The 24,421-nt window shown below is 36.2% G+C and overlaps 1 protein-coding gene across 1 annotated transcript; it reads left to right on the forward strand.

Annotated features, from left to right (window-relative positions):
- Positions 1 to 1,071: 1,071 nt before the first annotated feature.
- Positions 1,072 to 23,914, forward strand: LOC108223778 (DNA mismatch repair protein MLH1). Its single transcript, XM_017398197.2, has 16 exons — positions 1,072 to 1,491; positions 1,994 to 2,166; positions 2,347 to 2,419; positions 3,053 to 3,187; positions 3,332 to 3,542; positions 3,880 to 4,028; positions 7,835 to 7,933; positions 11,091 to 11,166; positions 11,253 to 11,385; positions 13,677 to 13,771; positions 13,855 to 13,963; positions 15,377 to 15,542; positions 19,518 to 19,679; positions 20,771 to 20,936; positions 22,026 to 22,189; positions 23,661 to 23,914. The coding sequence occupies exons 1-16, from the start codon at positions 1,225 to 1,227 to the stop codon at positions 23,703 to 23,705; spliced, it is 2,223 nt and encodes a 740-aa protein (XP_017253686.1). The 5' UTR covers positions 1,072 to 1,224; the 3' UTR covers positions 23,706 to 23,914.
- The last annotated feature ends 507 nt before the right edge of the window (positions 23,915 to 24,421 follow it).

Here is a 24,421-nt window from a genome sequence, read left to right on the forward strand (position 1 = left end):
GTTGCAAAAGTTGCAAATCGTATTTTTGAAAAAAAAAATTTATGAAAAGGTATTTTTAAAAACAATGAAAACGATGGTAGTATTTTTAAAAAAATAATTTTACAGATGGGTATTTTTAAAAAGATCCCTATTTTTTTTATATTCCTTTTTGACGGATGGTTTTACTTAGGGATGGCAATCGGGTCGGATCGGGTCGGGTATGGCAAAATCCATATCCAAACCCGAAATTTTTATCCATACCCGAACCCGACCCGAACCCGAAAAATACCCGAAAATGAATACCCGAACCCGATCCAATGGATTTCAGATTGGATTCGGGTATACCCGAAACCCGATTTTTTTTGGATTGGATATCCGAAACCCGAACCCGAAATCTGAAAATATTTATAATTATAAATATTGCAAGCACTCAAAATAACACAAATGATATGGAGCACTAGGAGGATATGAATTTTAATATTCCAACTTCAATCATTATATCATAATATTAGTTTGGTTTATATATATATATATATAATTAATATTTTATTAATCAACCTAATTAATAATATTTATCATTGAAAAATATTTTATTCACCACATTATCCTTTTGAATCATGCTATAATTTAATTTTATTGAATATAATTATTAGTCAATTTTTAGATTAAAAATAAATATATGTTTTAAAGATTATATAATAATATATATATCTAATATAATATGTAATATATAAAATTAGTTGTATACATATATAATATTATATATATATATATAATATTATATATATATAATATTATATGTTCGGGTTTTTTTCGGGGTTCGGGTTTGGATCGGGTTTGGATCGGTTTTGGATTTCGGATCGGGTTTCGGATCGGTATACCTCATATCCAAATCCAAATCCAAAAATTTTCGGGTTTGAAAATTAAATCCATATCCAAATCCAAATCCAAAAAATCGGGTTCGGTAAATCCAAAATTTCGGGTTTCGGATCGGATATCTGTCGGATCGGATTATTTTGCCATCCCTAGTTTTACTAGTACTATTAACTATTAATTATTGTTATCGGTCCATTTTGTCGAACTCAAGCCTCGTGGCGAAGCTGCTGGACGGCTGGACATTAGTAAAGTTAGCTCAACCGAATCGGGTGGAACTTGACCCGATCCCACTAAAGTTTGAAAACACAAATATATAATCGCACAGTTAAGCACAGTGCAGACGTATTTTGGCGCCAAGCATCTCAAACAATGGCGCTTGAAACGACATCAACCCTAATGGAAATAGACGAAGAAGAAAATGCATCGGTAATTGTGAAAGAACCGCCGAAGATCCACCGCTTAGATGAGTCGGTCGTCAATCGAATCGCCGCCGGCGAAGTCATTCAGCGCCCTGTTTCCGCCATCAAAGAGCTCGTGGAGAACAGTCTGGATGCTGGTTCTACTTCCATAAACATCGTCGTTAAGGACGGCGGTCTTAAACTTATTCAAGTCTCCGATGACGGTCACGGTATTCGAGTATGTGTACCACTCCTATTTTATTCTTTCTCGATAGATTAATAACCTCGATAAATTATTAACTTCGATACTTCCATATGTCACTACTTGGTAAATTAATAACCTCGACAAATTACGTAATTGCCTACTTCAAATCAGTATTCGGATGAATAGATTAGTAACCTCGAGTAAATAGGACTTCAAGTTCATTCATTCGTTCAATTACTGCTCAGATAAATCAACAAATTAGTGCTCAATGAATTAATAACCTCAAAAAGACTTTAACCTTGATAAATTAATAATTTCGATAACTAGATAGAATTCTCACGGTGATAAATTGTTTGTGCATTTTTAGAAGTTCTGTTTGTTTTATCTCTCTGATTCTGTATATAGCCAGTGTATGTTTATGCACATACATTTGTGTGTGTATTTAGTGTGTGAAAAAGGTGTGAACTATATGACTATTTTTGGATGTTGTTAGTGCACAATTTGGTGAGTGTAATTGTGATTGCTTCTGTTATAGTATGAGGACTTGCCGATTCTGTGCGAGAGGCACACGACGTCGAAGCTTTCTACATTTGAAGATTTACATTCAATTAAGTCTATGGGTTTCAGAGGAGAGGCTTTGGCTAGCATGACCTATGTAAGTCATGTGACAGTCACCACCATTACCCCTGGTCAATTGCATGGCTACAGGTATGTGCAGTTTATGTTAATGTATATTTTCGTAACTCTTATAACCGGAATTTGTGAAATTGTTACATGTGATGCTATATTGAAAGTTGGTGCCTCTGTGTGATAGATAATTAGATATTGTTCCATAAAAAAGGTGAATTCGTACTGGAATCTGATGTCTTACAATTTTACTGATTGAAGGGCATCTTATAGAGATGGCATGATGGAGTACGAACCCAAAGCTTGTGCTGCAGTAAAGGGGACTCAGATAATGGTGTGGATTATCTTTGGCATTTTCTTAATTGCCTGGCTTGTGTATTTTAGGGATCTGTATTTATGATAGTTAACCAATTTTTGAAGTTCTTTGATATCTATGTAAGAGGTTATAAAGAAGCCTGTCGAGAATGGGTAGAATGTTTTTTTTTTTTTTTTGAAAATTTGGCATGCGTGTTTATAAATTTTAAAAACTTTATTTACAAATAATGGGGGTGTTTTGGATCGTGAGTGGGGATGGGAATCGGGAATGGGAATGAAGGGTATGGGAATGAGGGGTATGAATAAGGGGTATGAGAATGGGTATCCCAAGGGGAGTGTAAGGAATGATTAACCCTGTAAGTGGGATTGGGATTGCCATTCCATGTCACAAAATTGCTAATCCAAATACCAACACATGGGTTTGAGGTTCCGATTCCCATTAACCATGAATCACATGCCTCCTATGTACTCCCTAAGCCTTTCCAAATCACTTGGTGTGTCATGAGCTCTCAGTTTACTGGACAATTTATTCTTTTTAAATTTATAATCCAGTCACTATTTTCCTTTTTCATAACTTCAAAAAGATATTGTTAGACTATTTAGAACTTTGTGTGACTTTACCGGTATGTTTTCATGCTTATGTTTGCATCAGATTGAGAATTTGTTTTACAACATGACTGCTCGAAAGAAAACACTTCAGAATTCTGGTGATGATTATCCTAAAATTGTAGATCTGCTAAGTCGGTTTGCCATTCATCACATAAATGTGAGCTTTTCATGCAGAAAGGTTTGTTCTTTCAACTGTTCCCATATTTCTGATTGCATATCAATATCCTCTTAAATCATAATATAATTGTTCCTTCAGTTTATATGTTCTCTTGGTCTATTTATATGATGTAGTTTTACCATGCATTAATCTTGTTATGCTCAGCATGGCGCACCTAGAGCAGATGTTCACTCAGTAGCTTCATCCTCAAAGATTGATGCGATTAGATCTGTTTATGGGGTGTCAGTTGCGCAGAATCTAATGGCAGTAGAAGCTTCTGATGATGATGCATCTAGTTCCGTTTTTGAAATGCATGGTCTAATTTCAGATTCGAATTACATCGCAAAGAAGATAACTATGGTACTTTTCATCAATGGTATGCAAGGTGTTTAAATATTGGTATTCTGATTAATTAGCATTTTCACCTTGTTTGTATAATAAAATATAGCTCCATTTAGTGATGTAATTATGGGCTGTTGTGCCAAAGGCTAAGAGCAAAGAGTTTTTCCAAATAAAATTTTAGGACCTCATCCTGTTTATTACACCTCTCTGAAATATTAGTTATCGTTTTGACTTTTAACTGAGACTAAAGGTATCTAAGAGGTTTATTATGTACTTCTAAAATATTATTACCTGCCGCTATCTGTTTATGACATTTAGATTGGTTACAAATGGTTATTGCCTATTACTTTCTTGCCATTCTTTCATTTCAGATAGATTAGTTGAGTGTGCTGCTCTGAAGAGGGCTGTTGAAATTGTTTATTCTGCAACTTTGCCTAAAGCATCGAAACCTTTCATATATATGTCACTTGTGTTGCCTTCAGAGCATGTTGATGTGAACGTTCATCCAACAAAGAGAGAGGTAACTTCTGAATTTTTTTGGTAACAGTTATATATCACTAGTTATATATTTGGTCTGTCATCTTTTGGGATTATATTGAGGGGTCAGAGTTATAACTTCTAAAAGGTGCTCGAAATTTATCTTTTCGAGTTCGGGAAGCAGCAATAGCTTACATGTGATAATGAGATTATTTAGACTGTGGTACTCAACTTTACTGTAACATTTTTTGTGCTATTTTGTGGGATATTTGACTGAGCTATGCATAGAACTTAATTTGTCTCTGATTTTCTACGAACTTGTTAGAGTGATTCTGCTGACTGACCGTGTCTGATTGTGTATTTGTCAAGAATAGGGGTTTAAAAAGCAGAAATTAGAGTATTCTTGGTGTTTTTAGTTTTATATGCAGAGATATATCAAAATAAAGGCAGAAATCGGAGAGGAACAGAGATTTAGGGCGAGATAGAGACCACAGAGATAGAGAATTCAGAGTTATAGAGAGAGAAAAGTAAAAGAGAAATCTAGGGAGAGAAAGTAGTGGAAATGAATTTCATGCTCTGATGAATTGTCCATCCTCACAGAATTACAAATTGGTCGTGCTATTTATAATAGTATATCACTAAATTGAATAGTTAAAAGACTAATATGCCTTCTTACTACTTATACTGCTAATGCTAGTACTATCTGTACCGTACTACTACTTAGCAATAATGTTCTTAACATTCCTCCCTCCTTCAATAACTCTATGCCTCATGGGGTGAGAGTAAAATTAGGAAATTTGATTTTAATCAATGTGAGAATTTGAGTATAAGATATCTTATTAGAACAAATGAAGGTCTATTTATACAAAAGTGAGTTAACCTAATACTATAGCTATACAGTTGCTTAATTCTAGCGAGTATAAATCAGGATCCCCTGATTTCAGCAAGTAAAGATCCCATGATATGGTTTTAATACCATATCAATTCTCTGTATACAACTTGTATACAGTTGTAGTCACCTGTGGAGATTGAACAAAAGGTGTAGTTTCAGTACTTGGAACAATATTAGTATGAGTAATGGTATCTGGAACATGAGATTCACTCCCATTCCCCTCCTAAACCTCAGACTAATAAGCATGCTTTTCAAAGAAAATAACATCTATTGAGCTATAAGTTTTCTAAGTAACAGGACAAAAACACTTATAACCCTTTTGGTGATATGAGTAACCAATAAAGATGCATTTGATAGATCTATAATCCAGCTTACGCTTTTTCGAATGGAGATGTACAAAACCTTGTATGAGGAAAGGACTGCAGAAGAGTTTGAACTGGATTCCGAAAGTTTAGGACTTTGGAAGGCATTCGATTGATGAAATAGGTAGTTGTAAGAACAGCATCACCCCAAAATAATTTTGGTATATTAGTCCCGAACGTGAGTGATCGAGCAATTTCAAGAAGATGTCAATTTTTGCGTTAAGCAATCCCGTTTTGTTGGGGAGTGTCAACTCATTTGTATAATGCCTTGATGGATTAAATAGGGTTTAAGAATAGAATTAAATTTTTGTGGCATTATCGGTCTTAAGAATTTGTATTCTGCTCTGAAATTGGGTTTGAATCATAGAATGGAAGTGCTTAAAAATATCACCCTCTTATGATTTATCTGTCCTAAGAAATACCCACGTCAATCTTGTATGATCTTTTATGAAAGATATAAACCATCTTTTTCCTGACATAGTGTTTACACGAGGTCCCCAGATATCACAATGAATCAAAGCTACCTTGTTCATCGACTTCAGGAAGCTGCCTGTGAACCCTAGACTGAGCCTAACCTTTTTGGTTGATTGTTTAAAGTATGCTCATAGTACCTTGCTAACTTGAGGGCGTGAGCTAAGTGGTTAGGATCCAACAACCTTCACATTTCCTTAATTTCATTCTGCAAACCTCCTATAATCTCTAAAAAAAAATCATTTGTCAGGCTGGGAATCTTTTTATGCAGTTGACCTCTATACTTCTCGAACTTATCAAAATATTCTTCAACTGACTTGGTCTGCTGCAGCTTCTTAAATTTTTCAAACACCAAGTCTGTATTTAGTTCACCAAATCTTGCTATGGAGGATTATGAGAATTGCTGCCAGCTAGCTCCATCCCTACTAATCCTGAAAGACTTATAGGAAGGCCTATGAGTACCAGTAAGGTGCATTGCTGCTATAGCAGACCTCAGACCTCTTCCTGTCTCACACTTGATATATATTGAAGTAATCTTCACAATCTCTTAACAACTCCACAGAGTCACTTCCATCCTTGTACACTGGAAATGTTTGTTTTAAATGCCTTAGACTCTGAGATTCCTGATAAGTCTCTCTTGGTCCCCCTATCATCCTACTTTGATCTTCACTCCTCGACTGAGTGTGGTTCCTTTGCCTACAAGCATCGTGTAGAGGATCTTTAAACACACCTCTTCCATTAGTTAGAGGATTGACATTCTCCATGTAATTGTCCTCTTCCTCGTTCCAAATCATTCCTCTTATTCAAACCTATCACCAACATCTTGATTTGCTCCTGCACGCTCCCATTTTTCTTCAGTGCCTAGCATGTGGCCGTCGAGATTCTGTTGGATCATGTTCAGAGTTCCTTGATGAGAAGTCTCAGAACTCCCTGTGTTCTAGTACTGACTCATCCTTATCTGACAATTGATCAAACACCTATGTTGTATTTGGTTGTGGAGGATGGAACGGAATCGAATTGGAATGAGTTTAGATAAAAGAAAGCATTAGAGGTAGGAGGGAAGTTTTGAAAAAAAAAGGACAGAGTGAAAAATTGTTATGGTGAGATATGGGAAGAAATTGGGGATGGAAGAGAATGGAGCATTCCTTTTTTTTTTTTTTTTGGTTTTGGGTCCTCTATTATAGGGTATAAGAAATTGAATGGGGGAAGGAATGAAATATTTGAACGATATCTGTAATACAGCTCAAATTTTATTCTTCTTTCCAAATTTCATTCAGCCCAACCAAACACTGGTGTGTACACAACAATTTTACTTTGCTACACAGTTATTACTGCAGCTTACTCCAATTCACCTTCTACACCACAGCTATACTACAGCTTACTCTAAGCAACACGACACAATCTCCAAGGCGCAATCACTCCTTACACACCACCAGTATACAAGCCAAAACAGAATACAAGTGCATAGAACTTCACCTAAACAGAAAACAACACTGTGCTGTAATCTAAATTTTCAACAATAAAATTCAACAGCTATGTAAACAACTACAAATTACTGAGATCCTTGGCTCGCTCAGCTTGCCTTAAATGGCACAACACAAACGAAGCAGTGATTGATCACAATTTGCAGCTCTGATACCGATTTGTCAAGAACTAGTGTTTTGAAATGCAGAAATTAAAACTATTTTTGGTTTTATAGGTTTATATGCAGTGATATAGCGAATTTTGCAGAAATCACAGAGATACAGAGATATAGGGAGAGATATAGACCACAGAGATAGAGAATTCAGAGAGAAATGAACACACAGAGCACAGGAATTAGTTAGAGAGATATAGTGAAACATAAATATAAAGAGAGAGTATAGGTAGAAATGAATTCCCTTTGTTGATAAATTTTTTGACCAAAATTGCGAACTAGTCTTACTATTTATACTAGTATATTACTGCATTGAATATTAAAAGACTAATATGGCCTCTTAATACTACTCCACTACTTATACTGCTACTGCTAGTACTATCTGTACCATACTACTACCAAGCAGTTATATTCTTAACATTCTTCAATCGCCAATGTATAAGACTTCCTCTTCTGTTTTCTTGACAGCTAATATGCAAATAATGCAGGTGAGCCTTTTGAACCAAGAAGTTATTATTGAAAAGATACAAGCAGTGGTGGAATCAAAATTGAGAAACTCCAATGAGGGAAGGACATTCCAAGAACAGGTATACTTAAACATTGGTTGTGTCTATCACCATATAAGTACTTAATTGCTGGTAATTTTTCAAAAGGTGCATTATTTTTTTATGTCTGTAGTTCTTTAATTGCATTTATCAGTAAACGAGGACCCTAAAAAAGGCATAAATTTTCTTTTTCTTGGGATTATGGTATGTACAGAACAGGATATGTTGATAGTTTAGGTTGGTCTTTCACATGTACAATAGTTGGTCTTTCTCATTTAGTCATTTATGATCCTGATCTAATTGTAACACATTTTAGTACCATAGAGTGATTATGCATATCTTCTTGGTCCCCCATATGTAGTGCTTATCACATTAGTGCACAAATCTGTGTGCAAGAATTTATTAAAATAAAAGAAGTTGCAACTCTAGTGCCAGTCATCAAACACAGACCATCATTACTACTTTAATGACGTACATGTTCTGTTAGTTATAGTTACAATTGTGGAGGGGTGGGGGCGGTATGAACCAGACCCCCGACCTTGAATCTTTTGCATAGTCTGGGCCCTGGCTGGGACGGGGGATAGCTCCTGGTACCATTCCTGGACCTAGCAGAAAATGGGTGGGGAATTCAGATTGGACCAAACTCTTCTCTGTCAGCTGCTCCCTGACAGAATGACCCTTTTTTTTTAGTAATAGATATAGAAAATTCTATATTAAAAATTATTTTTAAGTGATAATGCAGTAATATACTATCTAGAATATATTTCTATATTTAATTCTAGTATCTCGTGTTTGAAACCCATTTTTTCATGTATTATACAGGATCCTTATAGAACTCAATTATATATTTCACCCAATAATTTTAAGTACATATCTATGTCATGCTATTATTACCAGAATATGGTATATTTGGTTGGTTGGTTGGTTAGAAGGGATTAAAAAAAAAATCATGACTGTTAGATTTTTAAATGAATAAATGAGAACTGTTATCTTTATACTAAGAAATTTTAAGAATATTCCATATTTAATATTTAAACTATTTCTAAAGAACTATTATAACCGATATAAGGTATATTTGGTTGCTTATTAAACACGGGTTAATAAGAATAATGACCATTAGATCTTCAAGTAAATAGATTAAAACCGTGAAATCTAATTGTCAAGAATGAGATAGTTTTGCTTATTTTTTTGTAGTTTTATGGTGAAAATAAGATAAAACTAACAAATTAGCTAGAGAAACAAATAAATTCAGTAAAGAAATAGAGAGAATATATGAGATTTAGAGAGAGATTGCAGTGAAACAAGAGAGAAAAGCTTAGATCAGAGAGATAGACATATAAACCCTATAGAGAGAAAGTAAAAGTTTCTCAGGGAGAGAGAGGGAGGGCCGGGTGGGGTGGGGGGAGAGATTCCTTTTCATTATCAACATAACCTCTGATAATCTCCAAATGTACAGACTCGACAAGTATTAATAGACAGACTCTAAGGTCTGTTTAAGAGTGCTGAAGAAAATGTTTTCATTAATCAACATAACCTGATAGCCTCCAAATGTACAGACTCGACAAGCATTAATGGATAGACTCTCAGGTCTTGTTAAGAGTGCCGGGAAAAAATGCTTTAATTTATCAACATAACCTCTGATAACCTCCAAGTGTACAGACTCGACAAGTATAGAAAGACAAACTCTAAGATCTGTTTAAGAGTGCTGAAAAAAATGCCACATTAGAAAAAGTGTTGGTAAATATAGTGATGTTGATGTTTGGTAATATTTTTGATATTTGCATGTTTCGAGGTATAATATAAAAAAAAGCGTTTTCAACGAGGTTTAAGAGTGAACCCTGTGACACTTACCGCATAAGCTGAAAAGCAGCTTTTTCCAAAAGCATGGGGGACCTGCCAACTTTCCAGTCAAAAAACACTGTTCATAAAAGATGCTTTTAAATTTACAAAATAGTTTTTTACCTGCTTTTCAGAAAAAAACTGATGTTGCTGTGTGCAATTGCAATACCAAATAGGGCCCAAGTAACAATACTAATAAGCTGAAATGACACTACTACCCTTACAAAAGCTCCATTACCGATATTTTTACAGTACTGTTCTACATAATACTAATACTAATAGACTTATGGATTGTACAAGTACTTCTCCCGACAATCCTTCCCCCTTAAGTGGCAACCATGTCCTCGTGGTGCTGACTTCGGTCAACAGTAGTGTCATGCATCATGAAAAGAGCATCTGCAACAGTATTATCTTCTTCTTTTTTTGCCTATAAAGAATGGCCAGTTATATCTCATGATTTCTGTTTCAGAAGATTGCTAATCTTTTGATCTGCCTGTCTTGGTATTGCGGGCATCAGATTCCAGAGTGAATTCCATAGTGTAAACAGGCAACCTCAGACTGGAGTGGTAGACAAGGTCTGTTCAAAGCTTTTAACAAATATCCTATAGTAGCCACTTAGCCCCAAGAACCCTCTGAAGACCTTGAGATTTTGAGGAAGAGGCCAAGAGAGCATAGCTTCCACAGCTACGCCCTATCTAGAGATAGGCAGTAATCTAGTATATTGTTATTTATAAGCCATTTACAAGTTGAGACTAAAACCATTTTTTTAACCAATAATTATCAGTTCAGAGTTGAGTTTACCGACCCACTACCAAAGATCTCTAGTTAGGTATTAACAATAGTGGAAACTTCTTTTTTATCATCTAAAGTATTATTAAAAAGTAGTTAATACTCTCTAGTAGAAGACCATTAATAATTCTCTTTTCATATACAATCTAATATCCCATTATTGAATTCTCGTTGTTTTAACTGAATTACACTTTTAACTCAATTTTATAAAACTAATTTAACAAAGCCCATTTATTAACTCATTGGGTTATCGGCCCAGAGTTTGCATGATCGACTACCAAAGATCTCTAGTTCTGCTTAATATTGTTGTATAGATAAGTAATTTAAGTAGTTGTTATACCTTTGGTCTTCCTTCTCCTCCCATCTTTTTGCCTGCATACGTACATCTGTGTTTTGTGCATTTCTCTTTGAGCCGTGCATGATGCTGTGTATAGATGTTTGATCAGCAAGACTTCATTTTTTCCCTCTCTGTGATCCACACTACTTGTGGCTGCATTTTTTCTTTAGCTGGGTTGGTGCTTCTCTATTTACAAAATTGCATTTTTTTATACCTTCTTTATGCTTGTGATAGACAGTAGACCCAATGCCATCCAGTCCTATGACAGCAAGCCAAGCTTCACCTAGTGCTCCCTCAACTTCAGCCTCAGGTATGAAGTGAGCTTTTTCTCAGTTGTCTCACAGTTGAATATTATGGGGATAATGAGATAGTTTCTTTCATTTCTTAAATTAACAGGCTTCAAAATGCCAAAAGTTCCACATAAGATTGTGCGGACAGATTCACAGGATCCTGCTGGAAGGCTGCATGCCTACATGCATATCAAATCCCCTGTCCATGTTGAAAGGAATAGTGCTTTAGCCTCTGTAAGGTAGATCCTTCTTTGACATCTGTTTCGTCACATGACTTGTAGCTGAAACGGCTGCACTTGCATATATGGGTTTATTTTAGTTCTTTTTATGTCATTTTGGATATGCCATACTGAATTCAACCTTTATAACTTGGGTTTGCTGTAACTGAGTTCTGTATGCGTGCACAAAGATAGTAGGTCAGGAAAAAATATACAATGTTATAAGTTTAAGTAGGACTGTAGGAGTGAAAAGTTAAGTAGACTTGATTAAATGGAGATAACAAATAAGTGCAGCCTCCATAAAAAGAATAATATACTGAGATAAATAACAACAGGCTAAATAATATTTCAATTGGGTTATGTATCAAAGTGGCCACCTGTTGGAACCAAAAATCTCATCGAGACCACCCATCTCATCATGTCTCATTTCGACCACTATAAACAACATATATATATATATATATATATATATATATATATATATATATATATATATATATATATATATAGGCAAGTGCTCAAATACAAACTCCTTAGTGTACAAACGTACAAACAATCACTAAATGACTTGAACACAATCACTAAATGATTGAACATAATCACTAAATCTACCAGGAGGGTCTGATGGGGAGATAAGGGGAGGGGAGCACTTACGGAGCGGCATAGCCGAGTGGTGGTGCAGCGCGGCCGGCGGCAGCCGCGACGCCGGCGCAAGGGCAGTGCTAGAAACACGATTGAGGGAGATGAGAAAAGCAGTGGTGAATGTGTGTGTTTGTGTGTGTATAGCACTAATCGATGAGGGAACAACCAGAGAGAGAGAGCCGCTAGCAGTGGTGGTGGTGGTTGGTGGTGGTAGGTGGTGGGTGGTGGTGAGAGAGAGAGAGAGAGGCAGTGGTGGTTGGTGGTGGATGGTGGAGAGAGAGAGAGTGGCGCTGGGCAGTCGTGGTGGTGGTGGGTGGGGTGGTCATGGTGGTGGTGATTGGAGGTGATTGTGGTGGCGGTGGTGATGGATGTATGTATGTATTTGTTAAATTAAAATATGCTAATCACTAAATATTATTGTCATAATCACTGGTTTGTACGTTTGTACAGTAAGGAGTTTGTACTGGAGTAAGACCCTATATATATATATATCACACCGTTAGTTTCTATAGAAAAACCAACGGAGATGCTGATGTGCCCAAAGTCTCTATGGTCAATGTCTAACTACTTTGCTGGTAATGGCATTTGCTAACATGTCCAACCCTTCTGATATATACGTGACATGAACAACAGATATATTCGGGTTTATGACTCTAATTATCTAATATAGCTTTTTGTGCAAAAACTAACAGATTTTTTATGTTTTATATACTAGGGTTTATGACTCGAATCATTTAGTATTAGTGTGTGATATATATGTTGTTTATAGTAGTTTAAATGAGACTGTGGTGATGGATGGTCCAGGTGAGTTTTTCGGTTCCAATGGGTGGCCACTTTGATATAAAACCCTTTTTCGATTTCGGTTGATCCTCAGATAGACACATTGGACCTTGAGCTTTTCTTTGTACACATAGGACAGGGATTGTCTAAAGTTAAACACAGTTTGTGTCGGTCAATATTCACGGAAATTTTCGCTGGAAGATGATGTAGTTGGATACAGAGGAGAGGAGTAGAGATTGCTTGTCTAGTATGTTGAAGAGTAGAATCGTGTGAATAACTGGGTGCTTACACAAGAATTTTTACTTGACTTTTGCTTTGCATACTTGACACGGAGAACGGGTGCTCTATAAGCCAATGCTTTTGCTTTTTTGTTCCCTTCTATTGTCAGCCCAGTATTTATAAATTGCTTCGTGGTGCAATTTTAGAAGGTGCTCCAATGTTTAGATGAGCTTAAAAGGTTCTTGTTTTGCTGTTTCGCGTGGCGTTTAGAGTGCAAAATGGACAAAGTTTTACATACTTACTTAAAGAATATTATTTTGGCATAAAATGCCTTCCTTGCTTTAGTTTCTGCTCATGCCTATTTATGTGTAATGCTTCGGGATTGTTCATTGGTGTCTACATATGCCCCGTTTATTCCACATATCCATTACAATCTATGTCATTTTGGATCAGCTCATCTGGTCCACATACTTCATATGTTTTTCTTGTTGATAGATGCAATTTATACATGGACTTGGTGGCAATATTTCTGGTTCTATATTTTCTATTTAAAATAATACGCTGTTTCATTTGAAGATATTGATACCCCAAATAAATCTGGCTAGTCATGAAATTTGTGAGCTTACACTTTATTTTTGCAAACGAAAATTGGTAATACTTTTTAGTGACAGGTCTTTGGTCAGGCGAAGAAGAAATCCAAGGGAAACCGCTGATCTTACTAGCGTCCAAGAGCTCCTTGATGATATCAACCGTTCCTGCGATTCTGGTATGTTTGGAATACGAAACCAAGTGATCACCTTTCCTTGTGAATATCTTATAGAATTGTATGTGCTGATTTTGTTGATGTAGGTCTGTTGGACGTCGTAAAGCACTGCACATTTATTGGAATGGCAGATGATATATTTGCTTTGGTTCAGCATAAGACTCACCTATATCTTGCTAATGTTGTGAACTTGAGGTAAAATGACCCACATGTCCATGCATAATAATTCAAATTAACTTTGTTTCAATTATGTTAAATAGTTGCTGTGTGAGGAGTTTCACATATGCTTCTATACATGGAGTTGCCATATTAGAGTGGCTCTTTTTATTGCATGCCCTTTGGCTGGTCAGGGTCTTATACTCCCATGTACTTGTCTTCTTCATTTTGATGCATTTTAGAGTTTGAAATAAATAGAAATTGTTAAATATTCATAAATTTTCATATATTATAATAATATTTTGGAAACAATTTCTAGGATTTTCTACTTAGGCTAGTGGTATTTACAGAAATAGCCAGTTTACTCCTAGGGTTTGGGGTTAGGTCATCGTACATCCCACTATTCCTATACCCTTTATGTCTGATTAATACTTTTGTTGAATATTTGATGGTTGCTATATTGGGAAGTGAAAGTGTAAACGAGGAAATTTATCTAATTGTAATGATATCTGTTACTCCTTTTATAATAATGGAACCTATCTGCGTTAGTCGAAGTGGTATATATAATATTAATGATTAATATATATGTATAATGGTAATATGGAAACATTGTGGGTGCCATAAGGACGCAGCAGCTGGCTGTGATACTGACATTTTTTCAAAAGAGCCGTAATTACTTTGCTAGATAAGATGTAATTTTTTTTTCCCAGGTTAAAGAATTAGATATCTCTCTCTCTCTCTCACCCACACCCACACCCACCCACCCACACACAAAGTCATAGTTCCTAAATGTACTGGTGTTGAGTAACGATATGTTGTGTGCTGCTCTTTTATGTAATATGATTATTGGATCATTAATTATGTATATACATAAAATTTGATTCCTGTATTGCATAACCTTGGGTTTATCAAAAGTTTTTTTGTATTCCCTCCCTCCCTCCCTCGTCTCTTTCAAATTGCTAAAAGTGATATCTTCCTAAATTAATTGATAAGGAGTTAGTGTGTGGTGTGTGCCACTATCTGATGCAAATTGGTTAATGGATTATTGGTCTCTCTCTCTCTCACACACACACACACACACACAAAGCCATAGTTCCTAAATGTATTGGTAATGAGTGAGTAACTAGTTATTGTGTGCTGCTCTTTTATGTAATATGATTATTGGATCATTAACTATGTATATACATAAATTTTGATTACTATATTGCATAACCTTGGGTTCATCAAAAGTTTTTTGTATTCCCTCCCTCCCTCCCTCATCTCTTTCAAATTGCTAAAGGTGATATCTTCCTAAATTTTTTGATAATGAGTTAGTGTTTGGTGTGTGCCACTATTTGATGTAAATTGGTAAATGAATTATTGTTTTATTAAAGTATTCATGTAAATTATCAATTGTGTTTCCTGTGTTGCATAACCTTGGGCTAATCATTACTCTTTGCATTTGTTTTACAGCAAAGAGCTCATGTATCAACAAGTCTTGCGTCGTTTTGCACATTGTAATGCCATACAACTAAGTGAACCAGCTCCTCTGCTGGAATTGATTTTACTAGCACTAAAGGAGGACGACATAGATGCTGATGGTGATGGAAATGATGATTTGAAGAATAAAATTGCTGAAGTAATGTATTTTAAAGTTTTTTTCTCTCTTTTATTAAATATATTTATAGACACACCAACTCTCAGTTAACATATGATCTTAATATCTTCTTACATCATACCACATAATACCATCTCTGTTTTACTTCGTTTGCAACATAATTTCCCTGAGTGTCGTGTTTATATGCAACACTTGCCTTCAAGTAGTTTTTTGTTTTACTTTTTAGAATCCCCTCCAATTTATTGCCTGAATGAGTATATGTGGTTCTATCACTGTAACACATTTTTAAAGTGATTTATATTTGAAGCACTGATTATAAAAGTCAAATTAAATTAAAAAAATATGGGTTTCAAGAAGATACTCATTCATCATGTTAATCTCATCCTTACACACTTAGATTTACATCACGCCACTATGCCTGAAGGGCTATTACACAGTTGCATTAAGGTCTTTCTTAATAACCGTGTCAAATTTTCTTTAGCAAGTATGACTGAGGTGCAAGGAACTCAAATGAACCACCTGCATTGCTGACTTTTAAGAGGGAGGGTAAAACAGGAAATGACCAGGTGCTGAATTAATAAGGAAAAGAAGGAAAATATATAAAGGGAGGGGAGAAAAGAATTAGGGTATCGATATATTGTGTGTGTTCTGTTATCTTAAGGAGGCAGCCTCTCATCGAATTGGGGTAGTCCTGGAGAGTAGATCTGAGTATTTCTTTTTGGCGTTGTAATTGAACTCTTTAATTTTGCAATACATAAGTACTGAGAGCTATTTACACAAGTTAATTCAAGCTAGTTCATTACAAAGTGGTATCAGAGCAGTAGACCATGGGACCTCAGCCTTCGACTTCGAGATCTGGCCTCTCCGACGAACAACTTGCCACGGTGTAGGCTTCGATCCGCAGCACGGTCATTGAGGAGGTATCGGCGGCGATTAAGGGTGCCGTCGCCGCGATGGAGATCTCTCTCCCTAATCGTTTGTGAGCAGTTTCGAAGAGTCATTTAAGCAACATGAACTGCAATTGGAGGAGAAGACGAGCAGGTTGGAAGGTCGTTTGAACAGATCTAGGGAACAACAGGAGCATATGATTTATGCTCTCAAAGATGAGCAAGTTAAGTTCCAATCGGAGATTAGGGGGGCTCTTCAAGGGTTGAAGGACCAGGCTAAGGCAATGGGTAAGCAAACACTGTTCACTGCACGAGATTCGCACAGGGGCGAGATCTCGAATTGCAGTACTGGGTTCCCACAAGGGGATGGAAACCTCACTAGTCGTGGATCGGGTGGTGGTCCGGGGGTTTCTAGTTATGGGTCACAAGGGCAAGGGGGAAACCCCAATTGGCGTTTCAAAAAATTGGATATGCCCTGTTTTGATGGGGGTAATCCAGATGGTTGGATTATTAGGGCAGAGCGGTACTTTAATTTTTATCGATTGACCGAGGAGGATAAATTAGAGGCCGCTGTTGTTGCTTTGGAAGGTGATGCGCTATTATGGTTTCAATGGCGCTGGAGACCTATTCAAAATTGGGAGGAAATGAAGACGATGGTCCGCCGACAGTATCGTTCAACTGCACTTGGCACCCTACATGAACAATGGCTAGCCCACAAACAGTTGGGGACTGTGCAAGAGTATAGGAAGAAATTCATTGAGTTATTGGCACCATTGGATCGTGTGCCGGAAGAGATTGCTAAGGGGCAATTCTTAAATGGGTTAAAAGAAGAAGTGCGAGTGGAAGTGCGACTACTAGGTCCACACAGTCTGGATAGCGCTATGGATTTGGCGTTGATGGTGGGGGACAAGCTCTGTGTGGGAGCCACGAGAAAACATGAGTACAAACCAGCGAATAGTAATGTTGTTTCGCAGAGAGGGGGTGTTTCCTAGTACTCTATCGGGTCCATGTCTCCTCGGACATCCACATTTTCCCAATCATCTGTGTCATCCCCTAAGAGTCATACAGGGGTGGCAAATCAAAAGGGGATAGGCGAGGTGCGCAGATTAAGTGAAGCAGAGTTGCAGAGCAAACGAGAGAAGGGTCTTTGCTATAGATGCGATGACAAGTGGTCTTTAGGCCATCGCTGCAAGCGTCGTGAGCTCAGTGTATTGTTGACTTGTGGGGGGGGGGGAAGAAGATGATGCTGAACTGAATTCAGTTAGTCCTAACTCGCACGTCGTTTCAGAGGTAAGCCATACTCCTCCATCTCCTGAAATTTCTTTGAATTCGGTAATGGGTTTGACCAGCCCTAGTACGTTAAAAATACGGGGTGTGATTGGGGGACAAGAGGTTGTGGTGAGGGTAGACCCAGGGGCTACCCATAATTTTATATCGAACGAAGCAGTGCACCGTCTACACATTCCAGTTACACCATCCTCGAAATTTGGGGTGTCATTAGGTACAGGGGCCTCGGTAATTAGGACTGGCATTTGCAAATCAGTAGTTCTAGAATTGCAAGGCATTGTGATTGTGGAAATTTTTTTACCATTAGAGCTGGGAAATTCGGATGTGATATTAGGCATCCAATGGATGGAGAAATTGGGAACGATGACAACGAACTGGGAAACTCAGACAATGAAGTTCCAGCTAGGCAACGATATTGTATCACTACGCGGGGTTATAGCATTGGGGCGTAGTGGCATTATCTTGAAAGCCATGCTCAAGCATTTGCGTAAGGAAGGAAGTGGGTTCTTAGTCGAGCTGAATTTGCTGCAATCACCACTCGCCTGTGCAAGTAAAGATGTTGCACTCCCTAACACAGTTCCACCCTTCCTGGACCAAGTCATTCAACGATATGAAAGTGTATTTGAGATGCCAGCAGGCTTGCCGCCTAAGAGGCATCAGGACCATGCCATTGTCCTGGAAACAGGGACTAATCCGGTAAATGTTCGGCCTTACCGTTATCCCCAGGTCCAGAAAGCTGAAATTGAAAAGTTAATTAAAGAGATGCTGCAAGCTGGAATCATCCAGCCCTCCACTAGCCCTTTCTCAAGCCCGGTTCTGTTAGTCAAGAAAAAAGATAGCTTTTGAGAATCTTTTTCTGTGTGAAATAATGGGCAAACATCTTCTTCAAGTGGAGAAAATGAAGAAATAGTTCCTACTGCAGCCACACCCTAATCTCATTTCAATTTATTAGTTTGTCAAAATCAGAAAACTATGCCAACTACCTTTTTCTTATAGGTATACTCACTCGATAGATGAGGCACTACCCACAACAAAAGAAAGGGGAAGATAATTTTTTATATAATACGTGTTACAAATAAACCTTGAATGGGCACTTCTTGGATCTGGGTCGATGCCCGAGCGGTTAATGTGGACGCTCTGTAAATTTGTTGGCAATATGTTATGCTGGTTCTGTTTAGAGACTTAAGACCAGAACCAAAAAACAGGGAGACTCCATCATCTTCAAATAAGAGAATTTTACACGGAACTCTAGTACAAAGAAGAAATAAAGTGGATGGGCCGATACTAAATGAACAAGTATCTTCTCTTTATGGAAGAAGATTCTCATTGAGAAGTAATTTTGTACCATCTGGCCTGTGTATCAAAGTCCCTTGCATCACATTCCTCACTACACTCAGACAACACCCAATGAAAAAGAGGAGTGCACAACATTTTTCACAAATTTTACTAACAGAGGCTCTAATGTTCATTGCTGAGTGATCGCTTGATATTTGGCTTAAATATCTTTTAGTTAGCCACCTTTTATCTATATAATTAAACACATATATGGGCCATTTTTTCCGTCTTATATAACTGAGAAGATTTAGGATTTATTGTGTTCTGTTTGAAAATTATAAGATTAGTGTTGGTCACATATATGTTTATATGTGCAGGCTTCATGTTGGTGTTATGCCAGTTATTTCCTTGCATTCTAACTGTCGTGACAGCGGTTTTTAAATTTGTTGAACAGTTCCCAACTATCCCTTGGTAGTTAAATATTTATATTATGTACATTTTAGGACATAAACCTTAATCATCTCATTGTCACTGCTATTTCGTATAGATGAACACAGATTTGCTGAGACGGAAGTCAGATATGCTAGATGATTTTTTCTCTATTCATGTTGATGAAGAGGGTAATTTGGGGAGACTCCCTGTTATACTTGATCAGTACACACCTGAAATGGACCGTCTCCCAGAATTTGTATTATGTTTGGGCAACGATGTAAGTTTTTTTTATTATTAATCCTTCTACCTCCTCTAATTCCATTTCGTATTTACATGAGCCTTTCCACTGTCTGTATCGGTGTGTATAATATTCTCAATCTTCTTTCTATTTTGCGTAGTTCACTGATATGGTTCATTGATATATTAGCAAATAGCAACTGCTCTTTGTAGGAGTTATAGTTTCTTTTTCTTCCTGCTACCTGAACTATTCTCAAATTCTGATCCATTTTTCTTTCTTTGTTATATTAATTTCTTTTTTTCTATTACTATAATTACTTGAACTCCTTGTAATTCTATGTAAGAGTGATGAATGAAATCTATGAGATAGATTGTGATTTGATGATATCTTGAAGTATTACTGCTGTCAGGTGTATTCCCAGGCAAGTTTGGTTATTGTCATTTTTTAGGTAATTATCATGGAGTAATCGTAGTGTGATTTAGGAATTTAATATCTGAGTTTTCTTCACTTCTTTGTAATGTTATTCCAGCCTTTGAATCTCTTCTCCAGTTCGCGTAAGAGGTAAAAGAGAAGTGCATCTATTCATTATTCAATGTCCTGCTACCGTGTACCGTGCTTCTTTTCCCTTTTGTTATGCAGGGTATTCATAGCTGAGTAGTGTGCATAACTTATCAGTTTTTGTATGGAAAAAGTCCATATTTCTTCCTTTCTTTTTTTTTTTTTTGGGGGGGGGGGGGGGGGGGGGGGGGGTGATATATTACATATTCTTCAAGGCATTAGTTTTTTATGTAAACAGGGAGGCAGGCATAATTTGAACTGGAGGGGAAACGAACCTTGCTACTCATTAAGATTCACCATCTTTTAATTTCAAGTATTTTACTTTCTTCTTTGTTGTTTTTTTGCTAAATAAATTTCGCCGCGTTTGCTTTCATGTCTGCATATTGTTTTTCTATTTTATTGTTTGTATGAAATGTAGTTCTGGTTTTGTATCATGCCTTTCTACCTTTTGGTGATACATTTACCATCTTCACTTGGGATAAATTCACCTTTTCTTTGACAATTTCTAGAAGTGTCTGTTCTCCCTCCAGTAAATATATTATGAAAGAACTGAACGGTTCGATCTTTGATAGGTTGATTGGGATGATGAGAAAACCTGCATTCAATCAGTTGCAGCTGCTATAGGAAACTTCTATGCCATGCATCCTCCTCTTTTGCCCAACCCAGCCGGTGAAGGTTTACAATTCTACAAGAGGAAACCATCTTGCAAATCTGAAGAACGAGATGCAACAACTTTAGGTGTCACTATTTTTCATGAGTTCCTAAAATATATAAGTATTGCCTTTTTTAGTTATTTGTATAAAGCTTCGAGGCACTAGTAGTGAATCTTAGCATATATAGTCATTGCATTCAGGAGTGAGGACATGTTGATATGCACACACCATGCCGATCTGATGCATAAACTTGCATCTTTCTTTACTGTATAAGCATCTACACAAAATGAATAGATGAGGTGTCAACTGTTTAGATTTACATGTGTATCATCAATATTAAAAGAAAATGTAAGTAGCTTATTGAATTGAATTTTCAACATGAGTAATCTGGCCATTGCAAGTATTTACTTAGGGTCAGCATCCAGTAAGCTATTAGAAATAATTTTGATGTTATGCATCACCTGTAATGTATACAAACATATAAGCCTTGCAAGCACGGATATTATAGTTATATGTATTGTTGATTTAGTTATGTTTAAATTCGAATAGTTTTATGTAATTTTATTAAAATTGAATTTTACAAATAATTATATATGTTTTTACTAGAATAGATTCATATAATAATTAGGCTGGTAAGTGTTGAGATATTTTGAATTAGGATAGTGATATGCCTTTCAATTATAAGATGTTTTAAAAATAATTATGTTTGTGTGTTTTCGAATAGGTCAACCCTTATATGTTAATTAGATTAGTTATAGGTGTTTAAATTATACTAGGATTTTTTTTTTTTTTTTGTATTTTAATTAGAATAGGTATATAAAATATAATGCGTGGTCCAAAGATCGTGACTAGGCCCGGCCCAGTTACTGGTCTACTACTAAAGTTTTAATGTTTAGGCGTTAATAATATAGTATAGATTTCAAAACCCTGTTCTCCCAGTAAAATTATCTAGTACTACATGTTATTTATGCTCAGTGGAAGAATGCTAAGCCTGTACTCACAAGTCACAAATATGAAATGTTTTCAACTAACCCCCCATGCAAGCATATAAATGGTGTTTGTGTAAAAAGCTGGTTAAAAAATAATTTAGCATCATAATTTAACCCAAGAAAAATATTCAATTTGTATCTATTTTTTCTGTACAATATATGTAAGCAAGGGTTCTAACATACAGGTGATAGTGGTGAGATAAAGGATGATATTGAGCATGAACTGCTTTCAGAGGCTGAGAATGCTTGGGCGCAGCGCGAATGGACAATACAACACATCTTATTCCCTTCCATGAGACTTTTCTTTAATCCCCCATGTTCAATGGCCAGAAATGGGACATTTGTCCAGGTAATCAATCAGTATTTCATTTCCTTATACCATTGAGATATGTTCCAAATATGGTGTAATAAGTTTATTTATATATAATTAGTAGCTCTTGGGTGTCGCATGGTTCAATATGCTATGCTTTACTACAGGCTTGATGTTTAAGACTTCTATATACTGCCTACGTGACATAAAGCCAGTAAGATTGAAGGAAACTTGAGAAAAACGGAGTAAAATAGGATACAAATGGGAAGCTTAAATTGTTGTTAAAAGTACAAGTTAATATTTAAGTGCCTGACAAAAAAAGAACAAAAAAATTTAGTACAGCTGTACAGAGTGACTAGTATTTGTCTTCATGCAGCATTTAACATGATAAGTATTTACACCTAAGTTATGCTTTATATAATGATTATATCTGTAAAACAAAACAGATGAGGGTTATTAACACATTAATCCTTTAGGTTTGTCCAAATGGACACAAACCCTCAGAAAAAGAATTCTCTCCCAAATTTGCTGCTTTTTCAGTTTCTTCCAGTTTTACCCACACCATCCATAAATTCTGGTTGGATTTGGCCAGAAAGTTAGAATATTTCAGGTTATATGTTTTACAGTCGTTTTACACAATTGTCAATCTGAATCAATCAGTTTCTCATCTGTTTCAAATACAACAATTACAAATTTAACCAGAATTCGTAGATGTGGCAATGATACAATTTTTTTACAAAAGGGCTTGATTGTATACAAGTACTAACATATAGGGCCAAGTTGTGTGAAGGGTATATGTAAAGGGCAGGGAGGTACGATTTTTTACATCAAGGGTTCATTAGTCCATGTGAACGTACTTAAAAGGCTGAATGTTTCTTAACTAGTAAATTAGTATGATAGCCAGAGATGATAACCATCTTTGCACTTAATTCTGGTGCCGATTTTGAGAACTTGGAAAGGTGTTGGCAATTAGATCATTTACCGAAGTGACTTGTGAAATTTGAACATAGCGTAGCAAATTAGTTCTGGGGATCTTCCTCCTGATGTTCCCTAGCACATATATTTTACGGTTTAGAGGAAAATTGTTATTCCTAGATTAGGCAAAATATGAAATCATGTGTCACTTTGGCAGATCAAAAAATCCTATCACTTATATTATTTAGTGGTGGAAAAAATAATTATTGTTATCCATTAGAGCATGCTAAAGTTACTACTTGCTAGTATTTTGTCAATAAATAGTACTGGATTTAATATCTGGAATTTCTCAAGTTGACTTTGCAAGTCAATAAACTCTAGTATGGAGGCCTTTGAATACAAAATTCATCGAAAAAGCAGGGAGGCATATAGATACTTTACTGGTGTGACTAAAATGGTAGTGTTTTCATTTGCTTCTACATTCCCGTGGACTTTTGACTGGTTTTAATTGTTCTGGCTCTCTACAGAAATGTGCCTTTATCATTTGTTATAAATATTTGATTTGAAGATCTTCTTTGATTTTATAATTCTGTAGGTGGCTTCGTTGGAGAAACTATTCAAGATATTCGAGCGATGCTGACATCACCAACTTTAGATTATGATTTACAATGTACATAGTAGCAAATACTACATAGTTCAAAAATTACCAAGAACAGAGTAGCAATGCTATGGAGTAGCTGCTAGTGTACTGGCATATCTCTTGGTTACACTAGAACTTAAAAGCTGAGCACCTCTGTGATAACAATTTTTATCTGCGGCTTGCAATTGTCACTAGCTTCTTGTAATTCATCTCAGTAACCAAGAGAAAGTAGTTTTCAGCTAACAAAATAAAATTTCCACCAGCTAAGGTTCAGGGGAAGAAACAAATATATTTCTTTCAAAATTTACAAACCCTTTATGAATAAATACCAAATTTTGTGGAATTATTACTATTTTGAATACTTGTTTAGAATGCAAGTTAAATGGAGAAATAATATATAGAACATAGTACAAGATATTAGTTATATGAAGGGCATTTTAAATTTATAGTTGACGAGAAGAATTACATTACCATTAGCCTGAACCTTCAACTTTAACGATCAAATACTTTCGATTTGAGTTTGTTGTAGATTTTTCTGGACCAATCAGTACGGTGGATTAGTGCTTCATCATCAATGTTTTGCATGCCGAACCGTATCATATCCTACATGAATATGCATGTAGATGAAATTTTATATAATTATACTCCGTCCCGTATCTGAACGGTTCAAGCTCGTTCGTTTCGCCGGTTCAGACTGAACCGCATCCTATCCTATT

This window comes from Daucus carota, chromosome 5, assembly GCF_001625215.2.
Source record: "Daucus carota subsp. sativus chromosome 5, DH1 v3.0, whole genome shotgun sequence".
Lineage (NCBI taxonomy): Eukaryota > Viridiplantae > Streptophyta > Magnoliopsida > Apiales > Apiaceae > Daucus > Daucus carota.

What these genes read in the sequence shown, in the direction of transcription:
- LOC108223778 (XM_017398197.2), top strand. Translation starts at nt 1,225, where the DNA reads ATGGCGCTTGAAACGACATCAACCCTAATGGAAATAGACGAAGAAGAA. An exon ending in TGAAGAATAAAATTGCTGAA is followed by an intron (nt 15,543 to 19,517) that starts GTAATGTATTTT and finishes TATTTCGTATAG; the next exon opens with ATGAACACAGATTTGCTGAG. An exon ending in TATTATGTTTGGGCAACGAT is followed by an intron (nt 19,680 to 20,770) that starts GTAAGTTTTTTT and finishes GATCTTTGATAG; the next exon opens with GTTGATTGGGATGATGAGAA.